The 18,220-nt window shown below is 40.3% G+C and overlaps 1 protein-coding gene across 6 annotated transcripts in view; it reads right to left on the bottom strand.

The window, feature by feature from the left end:
* Positions 1–18,220, bottom strand: part of LRRC56 (leucine rich repeat containing 56) — a 61,497-nt gene that overhangs the window by 11,945 nt on the left and 31,332 nt on the right. For 4 of the 6 annotated variants that reach the window (XM_071427660.1, XM_071427661.1, XM_071427659.1 and 1 more), the window contains 3 exons: positions 4,786–4,882; positions 4,191–4,388; positions 119–296 (listed from right to left, as the gene is read on the bottom strand). In XM_071427660.1, coding sequence (XP_071283761.1) covers positions 119–296; positions 4,191–4,388; positions 4,786–4,882 — 473 coding nt within the window. Of the gene's footprint in view, positions 1–118; positions 297–4,190; positions 4,389–4,785; positions 4,905–13,269; positions 13,482–18,220 lie in introns of all 6 variants that reach the window. The other 2 variants (XM_071427663.1, XM_071427664.1) reach the window with 2 other exon arrangements.

Raw genomic sequence — 18,220 nt, 5'->3', positions numbered from 1 at the left:
TCCTTTGTCCCTTCACTATAAGTAAAGATTGACTTTAAAGAGGTTGCCTTGCTCTTCATCTTTCTTTTTTTACACATCATAACTTGAAAAATGAACCCCAACAAGAAACCTGTCATACCTAACCATGAAATGTCTTTGGCTAAACCACCTTCCTTGATGGATTCCTTGATGATTAGAGAATCTTCATGCACCTTCTTGGAAGGAAGGAGAGTAGTCTGGCTTGCTGGTATCCCGTCCAAATACTTCAAGTGGGGAATGAGTTTTTTTACTTCTGCTCTGTAATTATAGTCTGGGTCCTGGAGAAATTGAGAAAGCGGTCAGTTTATTTAACAGTCTGTGGACTTCCAGTAACTCAATACTGTTCAATTTCTATGACTGCCATACAATCTGAAATGCTCCTCACATAATTTCTACTTGAATTGATCATGAAAATGTCCAGAGGACTGCAAAGACATGGCCTTCACTGAAACGCTCTTTTGTTGTTTACCCACTGACGATTTGCCATTTGTCTTTGTTATATCATGTGTAATGTGCAAAAGCAAAAAGGCCACTGATGCCCATGGAAAGCCTGGGCTCCCTCAGTATTCAGATAATCTGTCTCCCTGCTTTTGTGATTCTCTGGTGTTTGCCTAATACTCAGGTGATAGAAAGGCTTGAAAACATGTTATGAGTGTTGCTACACCTGCTGATGGAGAAAGAAAAAGCACTTCCATGGATTGTGGTTTTAGGCACACAGTAAAAAAAGTATAAGGCAAGAGTGCATTGATAGTGGCAGAATACAAATGGACAGCTACCCACCAATCAATTGCTTCACCCAGACAGATCTTATGCTTTTCAAGATAATGTATGAAATATTAGAAACCTCCTCAAAGCCAAGTCCCCATTCAATACAGAGTGGTCATAAGCAGAAACCTTTCTGTGGGGTTTGGTTGTTTGGATGCTCCCTCTCTCTGCATGATGCAGCACTGATGTTGGCAGAGGGAACTCACCAAATAAAATGTGTTAGTTGTTGTTAAGAGGCAGACACTAATTTTCACAAACTAAGTCTTTAATCTTAATTTAGAAATTGAGTCAACCATTCTCAGCTGCAGCCAATTCCCAGCCATGTCCTGTTGGAGAGAAGAATCATGTTACACTCATGCTACATTTCAGCTACAGAGGCTGCAGAATTTATCATCAAGTTGTTGCTCTTGGTTTAGATAACAGGGGAAGATGAGCTCATCTGAAAATCAAATTACAGGGAGCAAACAGGCCATCTGAAGAAAGAGCAGTAAATTTAGCTGGACCATTCTGTAGATTAAAAGTAAATAAATAGGAGAGCTTTTACAGACCTTTAGCAAGGGCCAGACTACATGAAGGAGCTTGAGGAATTAGAGTTGGCCGTCAAGGGGACACCAAAGTGAGCCCACGTATACTCTTTTCTAAATGGCTTTCCTATACACTAAAAAAATGCAAACATCCACTGAAATCAAGAAAGCAGCAAAGTCCATGGAGAAGCTCTCAGCAATAAAGGGCAGGCCCCACTTTGTAACCACCTGAAAGCAAAGCATCTTCCCAACACAGAGACTGGGTGGGAGACTACAGTGAACTCACAGCCTGCCTCTGCTACAGCTCAGTGTAAAATACACCTTTGTGCTGATTCCCTGGACAAATTCACATCTGCGACCACCAATGACCACTTGAAGCCCCCCCAGATATTCCTCTGTGGATACCTGGAACTTGGACTGTAGATAAGATAAAGGTGGTGCTATTGTCTGGGTGTTATCTCACACTTAGGGGAAGGCTAACAAAGCTGGGAAGAATGTATCACTGATAATGGAAACAAAAAAATGCAGAATTTACAGGCCACAAGGAAAGGCAAACCAGCAACTCTGCTAAAATCTGTTCCCACTGGGTAAAAGGTAATTTTGACAGGGGAATCTTGTGATCATTGGCTCAAAAGAAAAGAAAGACTAAGCATGTAGACTAATTAGCATTAGACACAAGAGATAATCATTTACCCAATAGCATAAGAGAACCGTGCAGCCAATTAATGCTTAATTCCTTTGTTTGCTAAAATGGGTAAAGAATGAAAAGTTTTGAATGATGTTGGGACCCTACCACCAAGAAGTCCAGGCTGAAGAATGATCAACAGGGATGCCACCGGATCCACGGGTGGTGACAATATTCTTCTCTCTCCTCTCTTTTCCATTTCTTTTTATTTCTCTACCTCACATTTACTGTTAAATATATCTGTATCATTGACTTTGGCATAAGGTTTGCACTGTAACTCGGGTAGAAGCATCTCTCACTGATCAGATCTTAGCACCTACTTGCACAGGAGTAGAGACAGCCATTCTGCATGGAGAAGAGCAGGAGGGCGCCTCACCACAGACCACTGCTCTTTGTACTTCCATTATGGGACAACATGCAGAGCACCCCAAGGACTCATTTCACTTGAACAGCCCAAGGGAAATCTGACATTTCTCCATTACAAGTACACTTAAACACTGAAGATGCCAAATCCTCCAAAAATCCCACTTTCACTGAGCAGGAACAACAAAGGAGTAGAATCAGACCTTCTGTGCTGTTAGGATACACTGCACCATTTCCATAGTAGGAAGCTATGATATGAAGTGTCAGTAGCTGTATTTATCTCCTTGGGAGCAGAAAGAGTAAGCAGGCATGCCTTGTCCATCACAAGCAGGCAGTGCTTCCTTAGTGCAGGAATATGGTTTTCCTTTCATGATTGCATCTTCCATAAGGGAGAAATGTTCCAAAATGGAGAAATCACTTTGGTTACAAGCAGTTACAATGTGGTCCCTTAAGGATAATTCCACCACTTTAAACTAGAAAGGCAAGTATATAATATTTTCTTTTGAATTCCAGAGAGGAAAACTATGACAGCTAAAGAGCTACCTTCCATGGCCCCTTTTACTGAACAATAAGATCAAGCCAACAATTACATCTGAAAAATGCTATTAACTCATATATTTAAGAAGTGCCAAAATTTAAAATATATGTCTATTGCATGATTGAGTTTTAGTGTTTTCAAGTCTAAGTCCAGGAAAAAAATCAAACCCAACCTTTTAGGCAAATTAACAGCATCAACATAACTTCTTTAAAATATACAAAAAAGCTATAGAGTATGTTACAGTGGGATAACAGCATCAGCTCTGATTTTGGACCTGCATTACCAGCTCTTTATGGTGCCATTGGGAATTGCACCATTCTTGGTGAGACCTGTGTTTTACATAACTCTGTGTGTGTCCATAGACCTTCCAAAAGACCTGCATGGCAAATATGTTGATGTTTTAATATCCCAACAATGCTTTTTTATGAAGTAGGAGAAAGTCAAAGAGAGTAATACAGCTCTGAGGCTGTTCATGTAGAATTAGATCTCCCTTGCTTTCTTTGTTGAGTGCCCTGAAACCCAAATCAGATAATGTATTATTATGTTCTCATCTTTGTGACACAGAGGTTCTTTCACGCCTTCAACAAAATACCTCAGCAGAAACTATTCCATCATTTTAGTTTGTAAGATGTGAATCACTTTTGCATCTTCATGTTTTTCTGAAGGTCTTTTTGGTCATTTGATTTTAAGCTTTCAGGGGAAAGGGTAACAAGTAGTTCCAACATTATGGCTTTTCCTAGTCACCTCAAGCACTGTTCTTCTGAGGGCTCAACTTCTGAGCATGGTGGCATTGGAGGACTTGCTTTTGGACTGGAGAGCCTCCAAAAGAAATGCAAAACCCTCAAAAACTGGTGTCTCACCACAGAATCACTGAATGGTTGGTGTTGGAAATTTCTTCTTAAGATCACCCAGTCCAGCCCCTCTGCTAAAGCAGGTTCACCTGGAGCAGGCTGCATAGGATCTCACCCAGATGGGTTTTGAGTATCTCCAGGGGAGGAGACTCCACAGCCTCCCTGGGACACCTGTTCCAGGGCTCATACTCCAAGAGAAGTTTTTCCTCATATTGCTGGGAAATAGGCCTGAGTCTTTACTAGCAGTCTTGTATTTCACTAGTGGTCACCCTGGAGACCATACTGATGAGACCACAAAATCAACAGAAATTTAAGGTGGGAAATGCATCCCATGCCATCATTGAGAATGATGCAATAGGAAGATGCAGAAACATTTCTCATTTCCAACTCACAGTTAAAAAGTACTGACAAAAAAATAACACAATATGAGCAAACCAAGTCCTCACCTCTGTAGATTCTGCATTTGGCTTCAGGCAAATAAGGTTGCCCTCCACTGTCAGGTGGCTTAACTTGCAACAAAGTCGCAGGTACTGCACCTGGTTGATGTCCTCAATATTGTTCCCTTCCAGGTCCAAAACCTCCAGGTGATCCAGCCAGGTCAGCTGGCTCAGGTCAGAGATATTGTTGTAAGCAATGTAGAGTTCCTCAGCAGAAGTAAACAGAATAAACATGTAAACCACGGGCTTGCACAAGTAACACTGAGGCTCTGCAAAATCTTTTCTAATACTTGAAATACTAAATGTTACAGGATGAAACTAGCAAGGTAGTGAACATTTTATAAAGTGTGGTTGTTGAAGCCTTTAATAATAAGAGCTAATTTAGCCAGATACTGCTTTAGGCGTACTCAGGATCAGACCTGAATGTTACACCTCATTTTAAAGGTTATATTGTAGCATCTTTTAAACTAACTCTCACAATCTAAGGCATCAAACCAAAGCCAGCCAGAAAAGCAAGAGCTGAGGAGAATGAAGACTAAAAGTAAAGAATATCAACTGAAGATAGATCTGAGATTGTCATTTGGTAGGATACATCTATACTTACTTTTAGAGAGCTGAAGGAAGAGATCCCATCTAAATCTGACAGCCCACACCGAGCCATCCACAGGACACGGAGACGGGACAATGATGTTCCAAGATCCCTTATAAAAAACAATTCAAGCTCTATTTGAATGAGTAAAAAAAATCAAGACTTGTTTTCTTTTTCCTAAGACTAGGCCACTGCTACTTCCTTCACAGCTCACATTGTTTACAAAATATTCCATTAAAAATGTTCACCCTTGAAGGTGGGGAATAAAATGGTACCCCTCTTTACTTATCCCACTGTCATCTTTGTTCTTGCATGACAACATGTCATTGATTGTTTGATTAAGATTGTTCCAAGAGCTACATCATGGTAATTCTGCCATAAATCACAGGCAATCGCTAAGAATTAAGTGGGGTTTTCCTATGCTGGCATCATTGGCTGTACTCATATAACCCAAATTAATATATCTGAGCTGACTGCATGGTCAGTCTCACTCTGTCCCTCTTACAGTCTTATGATTTTGCAGTCGAAAGGAATAACACTTTTGTCAAAATCATTTTTTGAATCAGCAGAAAATTATAATCCTTTCCATCCTATTTTCTCACCCTTTGGGTGTAGCAAAATGTCAATAAGGGATAATTTATATGAACTTTAAACTTTCTGGTCATAACCCAGAAAAATCACACACTGACCTGCTTGAGTCCACACACATGTAATATCCCACTGACTTTACAGCACTGCACAATACAAAGATAACTCAAAAAAGGTGGCAAATCAAACTGGGGCCTTAATCACCTGCCATCTTTGGTAACATTGAGTTGCATAAAGCCACTAGTCTAACATAAACAAAATACAACATTTTATCAAATCCCAAACCAACCAAAGCTCAGAAATTTTCCACTGTAGCCAGATATCAAAGTATTGAATAATAAAGAACTAAACAGTGGGTAACTAAATTCAAAGACAGTTTATCAGAGGAGGTAGAGACTAGCATGGAGTTCACAGAAACACAGTAATGGCTGAGTTGGAAGGAAGGTCATCTTGTCCAACACCCATATTCAAGCCAGGCAAGTTTCTCAGGACCACATAAAAAGCTAAAATATTTCTTAAATAGAGATTATTTGACCTCAAAATTCTAGATCAGCTATCTCTCACAATATTTATTCTTATAATACAGAGAGTAGTAAGTTTAATTAATTTATAGTAGTAAGTTTAATTAATTCTTATAATACAGAGAGTAGTAAGTTTTCTACAGAAAATTGCAAAAGAGAAAAGTAATGGGGGCCCTTATAATCTTAAAATATCAAGGTAACACTTGCTGTACTAATGTTTTCTCTTTGTGGATGACAGGGAAGAAGCCCAGCTTTGCATTGCCCTCTGAGCCTCATGCAGCTTTGTTACAGCTTTGCAGCAATCCTCTGTAGTCAAGCTGCCTGCTTCAGGGATACTGGGCATCCAGCCAGTCCCAGAGGTCAGGAAGGAATGCATTTATGAGTGGGGATAGACACATTCTTATCTCTATTTTTTGTTGTTTCTCTACCATCTGAATACTTGGGAAGGGCCTTGTCAGGAGAAAGGAATCTGTGTAAGCCTGAATAAAGGATAAGTGCAAGGAGAAATATCCTCAGGTACCTCTCTTCTGTGAGGGGCAAATACAGGGTTGAATGGGAGTTTCTAGGTGAAATTGGGGGTTTCCATCCCTCTGCCTCCTAGGGACTGGTATGTCCATGGACATCATTCAGACCTATCTGACTTCATCCATCCCCTACCACTGCAGGGGCTGCAGGCACTGGATGTCTCTAACTACCCCTTCCCTGGATGCTGCTGATTTAAATAAGCTCACAATGGGTACATCACACAATGTATTTATGTTACATTTTACAGCTTTTGAAGTACAAACAATGCAGCTGACTCAATGGCCAGAACTAAGCAAAAAAGAAAAATCTCAGTCTCATTGAACATCTCTTTCCATCTAAGGCTACTCTTCTCTTCAGGAGAAAATCCTCAACTGATATGAACCACAATACCTGCAGTGAATTTTGTGCATCCAGGAAGCTTGCCTCTAGTGACACAAGAATAAAGAAAGCCAAATTCATATCACCACATCCCTGGCCTTGCAGAAGATCTTTCAGGGTCTATTTACATGGTGCACATTTTCTAAATAAAACAAAAACTGGTTCTAAGGCTTCCTTAAGGAATACATGCCTCTCAAAGTAATATTTACTGAAAATTTATTATTAGATTTGCAATCTGCATGCCTATAATAAGAAAGAAATTAAATTAAATTACAAAAACAGAACCTACCATGAAGCAAGGCCAACACACCCTTAAACACAAATATGTCATTAGGAATAACATGAAGGGATTGCACTGCTCATTTCATGACCCTCTTCAAGCACTGATGAGATTTTCAAATTTGGGCTAATTTTGGTGCAGAATTTTCTCTTCTGTAAACCACTGAACAGAGATAAAGGGAAGTAGTCACTCTCATTTTTGTGTCATTGAAACAGTGCTTCTGATAGATGCTCTGTTTATTAGGCCAGCAAAACTGAAGACAATCCTAACCTGATTACTCTACATATGGTAGAATAAGATATGGTGAATGGACCTTACTTCCATTTTTAATTTGTCTTGAATTTTTAACTGAAGGGTTTTTGTCACAGAAGGAGATTGCAGCAATATGCTTGTTCCTAATGTTTCTCTGTCAATATAAACAATGCCAAAGCAAAGCAGAGGATTAATTCCCAAGCAATTTTTACACAGGTCCCCAAGAACAAACCATTATTCCCTCTAGTCCTTGGTCACTCCATGCATTTGTGGAAGCAGTTCCCTGCTCACAGTCAGAAGTCTAGGACTTCCAGAGTTAAATCCTATTTCTCTTTGTCACAGTTTTCTGTTCCAGAGCTGGCTGTGGTTAAACCCAGTGCACACAGACAAGGTCAATCCCTACTCACACTGTGTGCCAGTTTCATGCATGGTGCACACTCACTAGGAATTATTAGCTAACAAGTCCTTAAAGCATTCTCCTGCTGTGCACACCATCAGAAGACCCTAACTGAAATGACTTCTAAAGCCATCTTACCTTACTCTTCACAATTTGTGCTACTAAGTTTAGTCTCAAATCCATTCCAGTTTCATTCATGGGTTGCAGCTCTGACTCTCCTACAGCTAACTGGCATGAGTCAGGAGTAGCACTTTCAAGGTTAATACTAATCAAAATTGATGAGAATTTGTATTTCAGATGAAGGAATTAGGTTGTACATCCCATGTCTTGGGTACTTGCAGAAGGCAGAACCACTGCATGTTTGCAATGCAATCCAGTGTTTGATAAGAGGGTCTTGTTATTAAAAAATGCTTAAACAGACACTTCAGAACAGAAAAAATATAGAAGCTAATAGGAAGTGGTTTCTTACAAGGCTGAAGTTGGCTGTCCCAAAGCTCATCTCTAATTCAAGAAACAAAGTACTAAGAAAGCATGAACTTTGTTGCACTGTTTGGTATGACTTGGCCCAGTTTTGCTGTCTCTAAGGGAAGAGACTTAGCAGCCCAAGATATCTCTTCTCCTGCCCCTTAAGAAGGGCACTCCAGCTCTTATGAGGAGCAAAGTACTGCCACCTCTCCTTCCCTGCTAATATAGAGGTAGTGAGGAGAAGAGGCAAAAGGACTTTTTCCCCTTTGGGCTCTACTGCAGAACCAAATTCCTCTTGCTGACACTGGGGTCATGCTAGCTCCTAGAGGAGCCTAAAATTCTGGATCATGCAGTCACATTTTGGCCCTGCAGATCTTTACTCCTGCATCTGTAATGAGTCATCCCCAGTCAGAGATGTTATCATAGCAAAGTACATCTGCAAACATTTTATTCAGTAACTAACAAACTAATCTTTTGGAAGCTGCATGACTCATGCTGCAGCATCAGAGAAAATTCCCTTGTTAATTACTATAGAGATAATTGCCTTTGAGAGCATGGCTGCTGTAAGGTGAAACAGCCATGGAGCTCAAAGCAAGCTGCTCCTCACAACTGCACGCACCTGCATTTCTGAAAATTCTTCTGAAATATTTTGGCTGGTGAGACGAGAACTTAAGAGCTTGTAAGAGATGGGAGTGTCTCCTCTGGGAGCAGCTCTAGAGCATCTGGCACATCCACCTTGGAGGGGGTGAGAGCAAAGTGAGGAGTTGTTTGAGCACACATGACCACCATGGCGTGCAAGTGTATACACAGGCATGATTTCATTTGTGTTAAGTGCAGAGGGTGAGATCAGCCCAAACTGGGGAGATACAACTATTGACTTTTATTGAAATGGAATTAATGGGAATCTGCACTCTGATAATGATTTACTAGGGTAGACTATTTTAATGTAATAATAAACTCTTAAAACCAAATTGTCAGGGTAGTAAGAGAGAAAATCCACTATAACTATACATGCAGTGTAACAAAACACTTCCCCCAAAATAATCATTGACCAAGGCTGAAATTAATGAGACACACGTCAGAGACAAGGATTCTCCTGCATTAGGCATGATATAAACATATAGAAAATTACAGCACCTAATTCCAAAAATAGAAAGTAGGGTTGAAAAATTTGATGGCTGAAAGGAAAAAGATGAGACTCTGTACAAGGCTGGTGGCAGTTGGTCATAAGATGCAGGACAGGAGTGCTCCAGTGATTTGTAAACAACAAAGAGCTTATAGAAGGAAAGAGAAGACACTATAGAGGAAACATAGCTCCCATTAATACAATGAATAATCCCAATCTAGTGGAAAAGTGTCCTGTCCCAAGTGACGTGGAAGCTGGGAACTTAACAGAAAAGGCAAAGAATTAATAACCAAAGCCATTATATATCCTGCTCACCCCTGCTATGGTTCATTCAAGACAGGTTTGAGGCAGAGAGATGGAGCATGGGGTGGGGATGTACATATCATAACCTTGATTGTGATAAACAGAGGACTACAGCCCCTGGAGCTGCCAAACCAGAGTCCTCCTGAGTAATTACTCCACATGTGCTCCTACACACATACTTGTCTGCAAAACACACACAGACTATCAGATCATGTTTTTAGTATCCCAAAGTGCCAAGAAATCAACATAGACTCCCCTACTTTCACTTTTAACCCCAAAATTTGCATTTATAATTGATTTTGAGGAAATAATAAGCCAAAGGGTTTGGAGCCTGGGTTCCAACTATCTCAAAATAACTTCTGCAGGGATGGGAACTCATCAAACAGCCCAGTGCTTCTGTGAGGGTTTTGGCAACACCCTCCCCACTTGTGCACAACCATTTAGTATTTTTTCCCATGAAATCTGATGCTCCCATCTTGTCATCACTCCCCCAGGCTGGAGAGAGAGCGCAGAGGGGCAATGAACAGTTTGGCTCACAGCACCTAATAACAGGTTTGAGAAATAATGTGTTCTTCCATTAATCCAACATCCTTGTTCTTCAGGGACTGATTTGATCCAGCCAAATTTTTACTGGATGAATATCAGACCTAGAGAGCCAAATCCTACTCTTGGTTTCACAACAATAAATCCTGAATTGCTCCACTGTGCTCAAGCTACCCAGTAAACACAACAGCAAAACCCTGAACACATTTGTCAGTTTGAGCCCTGCCGTTTGTTCTTGAAGTCAGTTTTGAATCATTTACCTAAAAATAAAGCACTAAATCCATGGAACTTGCAAGAAGTATCTCAAAGCACACCTGCATCTGATGATGAATAAATCTTCAGAAGCAATATATCTAAACTAGCTATTGATACAGATTTTATTTATTTTAAAGATCGCTCTGAAAATGAATGCACTGGTAAATAGAGAAATTTAGATTGTAAGAGAGTGACCAAACTACAGTCTTAGAAAATAAAGGAATAAAAGCATCCCATCTCTGATCTACAGAAATCAAGTGGAATTTATCAAGCTGCACTGTGATAACATCTATATGGTCAATGTCAGCACACAATGCTTTGGTTGTACAGATAATTCTGACATCTGAAACAAAACCTTTAAAAGCCCAAATGTTATTTAAATCAGTAACACATGGTCTAATAGGAAGCTTACATAAAAGTTTCATTGTGTTCACAAATAGCTGTATTCAAAATTGTAAAACTGATTGTATGCATGTGTTCCTCATACTTGATCAAACCCACGACACAGCCCCCAACTCTGCAAGCAGTGCTGAGGCCACGTCCTTATTGTCCCTGCCGTGTCCTTTTACAGTTGAATAAATGTCATGTGAATGTGATGACCTGCCTTGCTTTGCAGCATTGCAGTCTTTGCATTCACTCTTCAAAATTCAATTAGCAATATGCTGAGAACTGTTGGCTTGGTTCTCTTCTGTCCCACATCTTACACCTCCATGACACACAGGTTGCCTTTAGCATCTTATGCTCCCTTGGGCCAGAGTGATCCATGGCCCAAGGTACAAGATAACGAGGGTCATGCCTCATCTTTTGCAGCCAGAAGGCCACTTTTAGGCTGAAATACGATGAAAATGTAGTACCTAATAATCTAGTCTCATTCTGCCTTCTGAACTGTGCAAATTTTCAACAGAAAGAGTTCATAATCCTGTTGAGACATGTTGATGGAGACTTCAAAAACTAAGCAAAAAGCGTGTTTGCTAGGTAATTCTTAAATACATCAGAGGAAGGCTAGCTTGTTTTAGGCTGAACAGAAAGCATGCATTTACCAAATGTCTTCTTAAATAAAAATTGTGTCTGTAAAATTCTGTTTTCATAACTCCCTTTTACATGCAAATGAAGAATTTCTGAATTAACAAAAAGTTATTGTTGACAAAGGCTTTAGCAGCAGCATGTCTCTGTTGTCCCAAATTTGTGAGGCAACCTTACTATGAATAAGAAGCTGTTTTCAAAATGGGCTGCAGTGCTAATGCCCCTGCCAATATTTCTCCCAACAAATTTCACTATTTTACTCTAGGGCTGCGGGGGTTTCTTTTGTTTGTTGGTTGCTTGTGTGTTAAGTTCCAAGTTTGGAAAGAGGCAAAGATCTTGTATATTGCTTTTTTTAGCTGTGGATCTCTGCTGCAATCACTTCATTGACAGAGAAATGGGTGTCTGGGAGGAAATGCAACTGCCTGGTGCTGCACCGGGGGTAAATAGATCAGGGAGAACATTCAAGGTGTCATGCTTCATCCAGCCTGTAACTCTGCCTTTTCATCATTGTTATGCCAAAGGGAGAGACACCTGCCACAGCTTTTGTGGGCATACTAAGAAAAATTACAATTATCAAGGAGCCATGTGCTTTTGGCCAGCACTTTCACTGAAGCAAAAGCCTGAAAACAAGGACAAGAGACTACCTGGCTACAGCAGCCAAAACCACAAATTATCCAAGGCAGTTTGGCTGTTTTCCAGGATAGGAGCCAATGACCACTCTGATGGTCCTGATAAGAGTACTTGAGCTCTGCCATGGACACATCTGTGGTCGTGCTTCAACCAGAGACACTGCACAGAAATCCATGTTGCACTAACACCAGTGCCCACTGTTCCCTGCCTCCCCCTCCACTGCTGCCAGGCAAGGATGGCAGCTGGATACAGGAGATGACAACAGATGAAAAACCCCAACCCAATGAGATACATCTCTGGGCTATTCCTGATTTATAACTTTTTCACTTGTCATTGTTGCTTCTCATTGCCTCATTGAAACCACTGTAGCAACTGCAATATTACATCAAGCACTATATTACTTTCAAGAATTTTATTTTCCATGTCAGATTATATGTCATTTAAACAAAAAGTGCTTTGTGAGACCAACAGGAGGGAGAGATTTAGAAGTGGGAGTGCTGATACATACACTTCTGTAACTCATCATACTTGTGCCCAAGGTAACTGAGATGCTTACTTCTGTTAAAGTTAATACACATGAAATGCAGCTTTAATTTCAAGTGCTCTCATTTTTAGTTGCTGTCAAAAAAACCCTAGAGCAGAATAATGGGATTGATCAACGCTGATGGAGTCAGGAACAGCAATTCCTTAACACACGAATATACAACATGTGTGGGAAGGATAATGTAATTTTGTGTTAATTTCCTTTCGATCATTAAAACTGCTTGTCAGCTTAGTTACTGCTGTAGCATTCTCACAATGAAAGAACAGTTGCTTTAACTCAGCTCCCATAGTCTGAGAGGAATAGAGATTGCCAAAGTGTGGTCCTGTCGAACAAGACTTGCCCTTGACTACATGTTTTCCACCCTACTTCAGCTCCCACCCTTGGCATAAAGCTGCACCCCAGCGAAACTGCAGAAACCCAACACACTGGGGCTGCCTCCCAATGGGGGCACTGCATCTTCCACAAGACCAAGTGGATTTTCAAACAGGAATAAGTTGAGACACACAGTAAATAAAACTCTCACACCCACAGAACTATTGCCCCTCAGTTTAACCCCAGAGCTACTGACAGTTCCTATAGCTTTGGCAATTGCTCATTCTCACTGTTGAAAGCTTACATATAAAAAAAATAAAGGATAATGAAACTGTGGTTACAGAATGAGTTACTTACATTGAACAATTGAATCCCACAGTGCTTTGAAATTTCCTGCATAAATAACTTTTCAGTCTCCCACATGTTGTGTGCCTGTTTCACAGTATGTTCCAGGTCTGAGCTCTGGCAGCATAAGACAGATATATTCCAACTTTGCTTTAATACAGATCTCATCCTTCAAAATCAACACTTAAAACTTCTAATGCTTCAGGATAAGCAGAAGGAATACTCTGTAAAAGATCCAAATCATCTGACAGATTCAGTGGTGTTAAGACACATACCACCAAAAAACAAAAAGTAAACAAAGTCCCAGAAACATCTTTTTCTGTGTATCAGAAAACCGGGAGTTCTAGATTAACTGACCCCACACAACTACAGAGTTGGATCAGCTTGGAGTAGCTATTCAATTTTTGTCATGGTAATGACTATAGAGTTTTCATCGTAAAAAAATACTTGAAATATTGCAGAAGTGGGTTGATATGAAAACCTAGAGAGAAAATGCAATTTAAAGTGATTCAGTCTGAATATACAATGGTGGAAATGCATGTTCTTGAAATCCTTTAGATCAGGCACATTTGTATGACACTAATGATTTCCTTCTGAGGCTGATGGCCATTTCTTCTTTGTAACTTTTCCTTTCTTTTTTTATCTGTGTATACATCTAATGAGAAAACAAAAAAATAAAGAAGCTTGCAAGAAACAGATACAGGTACAACTTGGACCTGTGAATGGCATTTGATTTCCTCCAAATTTCTTTCCTCTCTAAGCCTCTAATGTTCAATATAGATCTTGACAGACTTGTCTCCATATGTCCCGAGTCAAGACTTCCTCCCTAAACAAAAGCTTCAAGTGAGATTTTCTCTGCTTGTACTGGCCTCCAGATGTTCTTTTACAACAAGCAAACAAGATGCAGAAGAGAAGCTTGGGGATCTCAAAGCCCACCACAGGATTACTGAGACAGACAGGACCTTATAGATTTCCATACTGGGGTGTTACTACAAGGCAGAGCCTCAGCATTTCCTTCCCAGCACACCAGTAGACATCCCAAATCTGGTGCAGGTGTGTTAATTGGATGTAGATCATCTTGATCTTGCTCTTGAGGCAGCTGTAGCTGCAACACTAAGCAGAGTAAACCAAAGCTCTCTAAATTCTTGCCTATGAGATGAAACAGCAGAAAGTGGAGTGGTAGGATTGTGAGGTTGATGAAGTTCAAGCCAGCAGATGCCATAAATGGTCTTTCAAACACAATCTTTCACAGAACTTCTGTTACCCAGAGTGGAGTGGCAGGTTTCCTTATCAGACCTTTGTGTTCAGGTTCTTACCCCCACAAGAAGAACACACAGTGCAGCTTATGGCAAAGGGTGAAGAATGTGCACACATTACACCTGCTGATGAAATCACAACTTCACCTCCTAAAACACAAAGGCATTTCAGTATTTCTTGCAGCTATTGATCCAGCCATGGATGCATCTGGGAGATCTGATGCATCCTTTAAAGATCTCATGATAGGAGGATAAAATTCTGCCACACAGCAAATGAGGAACATAGCTAGAGAAAAAGATGTGTCAATGTATTTTAGGGGAAAAATAGCAACAGGCCCTTTGTGTGCAGCAATGTGTCTGTAGAAAATAAGAACAACTAAATCAACTCCTGTGTGGAGAATATTCTATAGAAATTAAATAATGAAACTGATTGTACACTGAAACTCTATCTATTTATTCATTTTTATTCCTCTCATTTGGCAGTTACAACTGACAAATACAACTATTAGCATAATTTCCCCTGCAACCTGATTCCTTCCTTTTTTAAAAATCAGCATTTACCTTGCATTCCAAGAAAGTATTTTCCCACTGAACATAATTATTTTCAATAAAAAAAAAATCAAACAAGCTGCGGAGAAGCAATTCCCTTGTAGGAGAGAATCAAAACAACCTACAAACCCATTAAACTAATGCCGATTATTTTCTTATTTCCACAAAGTCTTTCTACAAAGACAATCTTTTCACAGCTGGATACTGCTCAGGAAGGAGGCACACAGCTTGAGCTGTTTTTGTGTTATGGTGCCACAAATAAATTCCTCTAAGGATCCAAACATCTGGGACTCTGCTGCGGGAAACCTAGAAACCAGTAAGGAAACCTTCTCTGACTGTGTGAGTGTGGGGTGTGCAGGGAGCCAGGAGGGGCACCCCTGGGGTCACTGGAGCTGCTCACTGTGAAGGGGCCTCAATGCCAGCAGTGAAAATTTCAGGTGGTGTGTTTCTGCCAGAGTGGCTCCTGGATGGTCAGACAGGAAAGCTTCCTTAAGAGTACCACTGTTAAGTTCCAATGGGTTAATTACTGTTGCTTCCCTGCCCTGTTCTTTGGTGTTTCTCACACCATGATTATAACAATATTTTTCTCATCACTGGCTAAAATGAATATTTAGGTGTAAATTTTCATATGTGAACCCTGAGACTGACAGCTGAAACAGAGCAGCTGCAAACTGCCTAATAGCCAGGCACATAAGTACTTATTTGCTGGCAGTACTTATTACTGACAGTTTTATTTATCATATCCATCCAGAGCATACAAGCAAGATCATGATACCATTAGGCAAAGCCTTATACACAACTCATGCAGAAGACTCTGTCTGCCCAGGATAAAATAAGCAACTGAGATGGAAAATATAGCATATTTATACAGCTAACCCAGGATGCTGTAGAAACAACAGCTAACCCAGGAGCTGAGCTGTACTTCTTTTTAAGACCTGGTTCAGCTGGATAGGTGCAAGGTATGAGAAAACATCCTGAAAGGAGAGGTCACTTTTTACCAAATAAATTCAAAGTGGAGTGCCTATTCAGATACTGGGCAAAGAAGGAGCATAATTATGTAATGGGCTTGTCTTACCTTGCAGGAGTTTACTGGCAGCCTTCCTGCACACATTAGCTATTACTTATTTACTTTGTTTTTTCACTAGCCATGTTCACAATGCACAAAAGTGTTGCTGTGGTCTATGGTAATCCTCTGATGGTTTTTATGCCCTGCATTGTATGGCAGTCACAAATAGAAACATGATAGAGGTGTCCTGGGGGAAGAAACCTGCTGCCATGGAACTGCTCAGGTGACAATGAGAGCAGATCCTCTCTGCTCTATGAGGAGAAAGATGCTCTGCACTCTGCTCACCAACCCTGCCACAGCCACGAGACTCAAACCTAGAGCTGCAAGGGCAGGCTCTGCCTCATCATCCCCTTCCTAACTGGTACATCCTGTACCTGGCAGTCTGAAACACAAGGCAGGGGAATTTCAGCTAGGGAAGGCTTCAGGAAATGGGGTACTGATGCTGGGAACCATGGAAAGACACTGCAAGGCCAAACCCCTCTTTTGGTGTACTCTGTGCTTGCTGCAGAATGGAGCCCAAGCTCCATCTGTGCATTTGTACAGATAAAGTTCAGCTTCTCTTACTGGGGAATCAGCCTGTCAGATTCCCTGATATCTAAGGTCGCAAAGACACATTTTCTTCTTTGGGCACCTGACCTGGTGAAATTAAACCAGAGGTTTACCCAGGACAGATAAGTGGTCAAAGCAATCAGATTTCCCTAGGGCCAAAGGCAGACAGGCTGATTGTGCTTTTCTGAAAATAATCCACTCAACTAAAAGATGCTGTATTTCTGTCCCAAAATCATTACTTTTTATCAATAATGTGAATATCCTTAAAACCATCAATGCTAAATAAAACTTGAGGTCACAGCATTTTTGCCCAGGTGTGTAATACTCCCAGGGATCCACAGGCACTAATACAGAGAAGATTCATTAATACAGAGATTAAGATTCAATTTAAATGCTTTAAATCCTGGAAAGCACTCAGAGTCCTCAAAGAACATATTCTTAACATAGACTTCACAGCATCTTTAACTGCTGAAGGACTTTCAGTCCAGCTACACAAAAGAATTAACAGGAACACTTCCCACAGAAACTAGCCTGCATGTGCAATGAAAGGCTTTGCCCATCCTGAAACGTGAATGTGAAAGTAAACAGTGATGCTCTGGGTGCTGAAACAAGGATATGAAGGGATTCACCCCAGCCAAATCAGAGCATGGTGCTCTGACTGCTCTGACTGCATGGGTAAGAGCAACCTAGAGCAAGAGCACCCTGATTCCTTGCTAGACACAGTAAGAAACTGCTATAACACAAATACATCACATCATCTGTTGACAAACATTTGCACCTGTAATGCAAACTAACTGATTTTAGAAACTTTTTGGAGATTTTAAATATCATAACAGCAATGCTGATCCTTGTTGCACAAACCCCGTTGCTTTAACATGTGATATCTATGTACCTCTGGACATGTTACTATACAACAAACACAGTTATCCACTAATTGCCAAAAATTAGAAATGACAAGAAGAAGAAAAAGGAGGAAAAAAACCCAAAAAAGAGATAGGAAAGGAGTAAGTAAAAACGACAAGGAAAAAAGTAAATTCAGGGAAATTATGTCCCCATGTTCCTCTTGTTTGAGGGAAAACTATCCAGAAAGTAGTTGATGCCTAGACACACTATCAACAGTACATCAAATTTAGGGGGGGTTAAGTGTCAAGCCTCAGTCTTATACAATATAGTGTAACTTGATCCAGATCCAGCAAAGCAATTGGACCAATGTTTAATTTTCAGCTTGTGAGCAATGCCACTGAAGGCAAACTTCTTGTGGCTTTAAGAACAGAAGATATTTTATTTCCTTAAACTCTTTCTTGGGTAAAAAGGAGGTTTATTGCTATGTTAAAATACCTAAAGATCCTGATTGAAGTCTCAAAAATACTTTTAAACACTACTTTAGAGCCCTTACCCTGAATTAAGAAAGAATTAGTTTGGCTCTGGTTTCTTAAATTCATAAAATGATCAGCAAAATCTTTACTCAAATCGCTTGGCTTATATTTACAGTTGGTTTTTTTCGCAGCCAAGAGGGCTCAAAACATTTCAAAATGTGAATACA

Source organism: Agelaius tricolor, unplaced genomic scaffold (genome assembly GCF_023055355.1).
Source record: "Agelaius tricolor isolate 1412-34295 unplaced genomic scaffold, bAgeTri1.0.p SCAF_5, whole genome shotgun sequence".
Classification (NCBI taxonomy): Eukaryota; Metazoa; Chordata; class Aves; order Passeriformes; family Icteridae; genus Agelaius; species Agelaius tricolor.
Note: the sequence above shows the minus strand (reverse complement) of the source record. Positions and strands in the feature narration are given on the sequence as shown.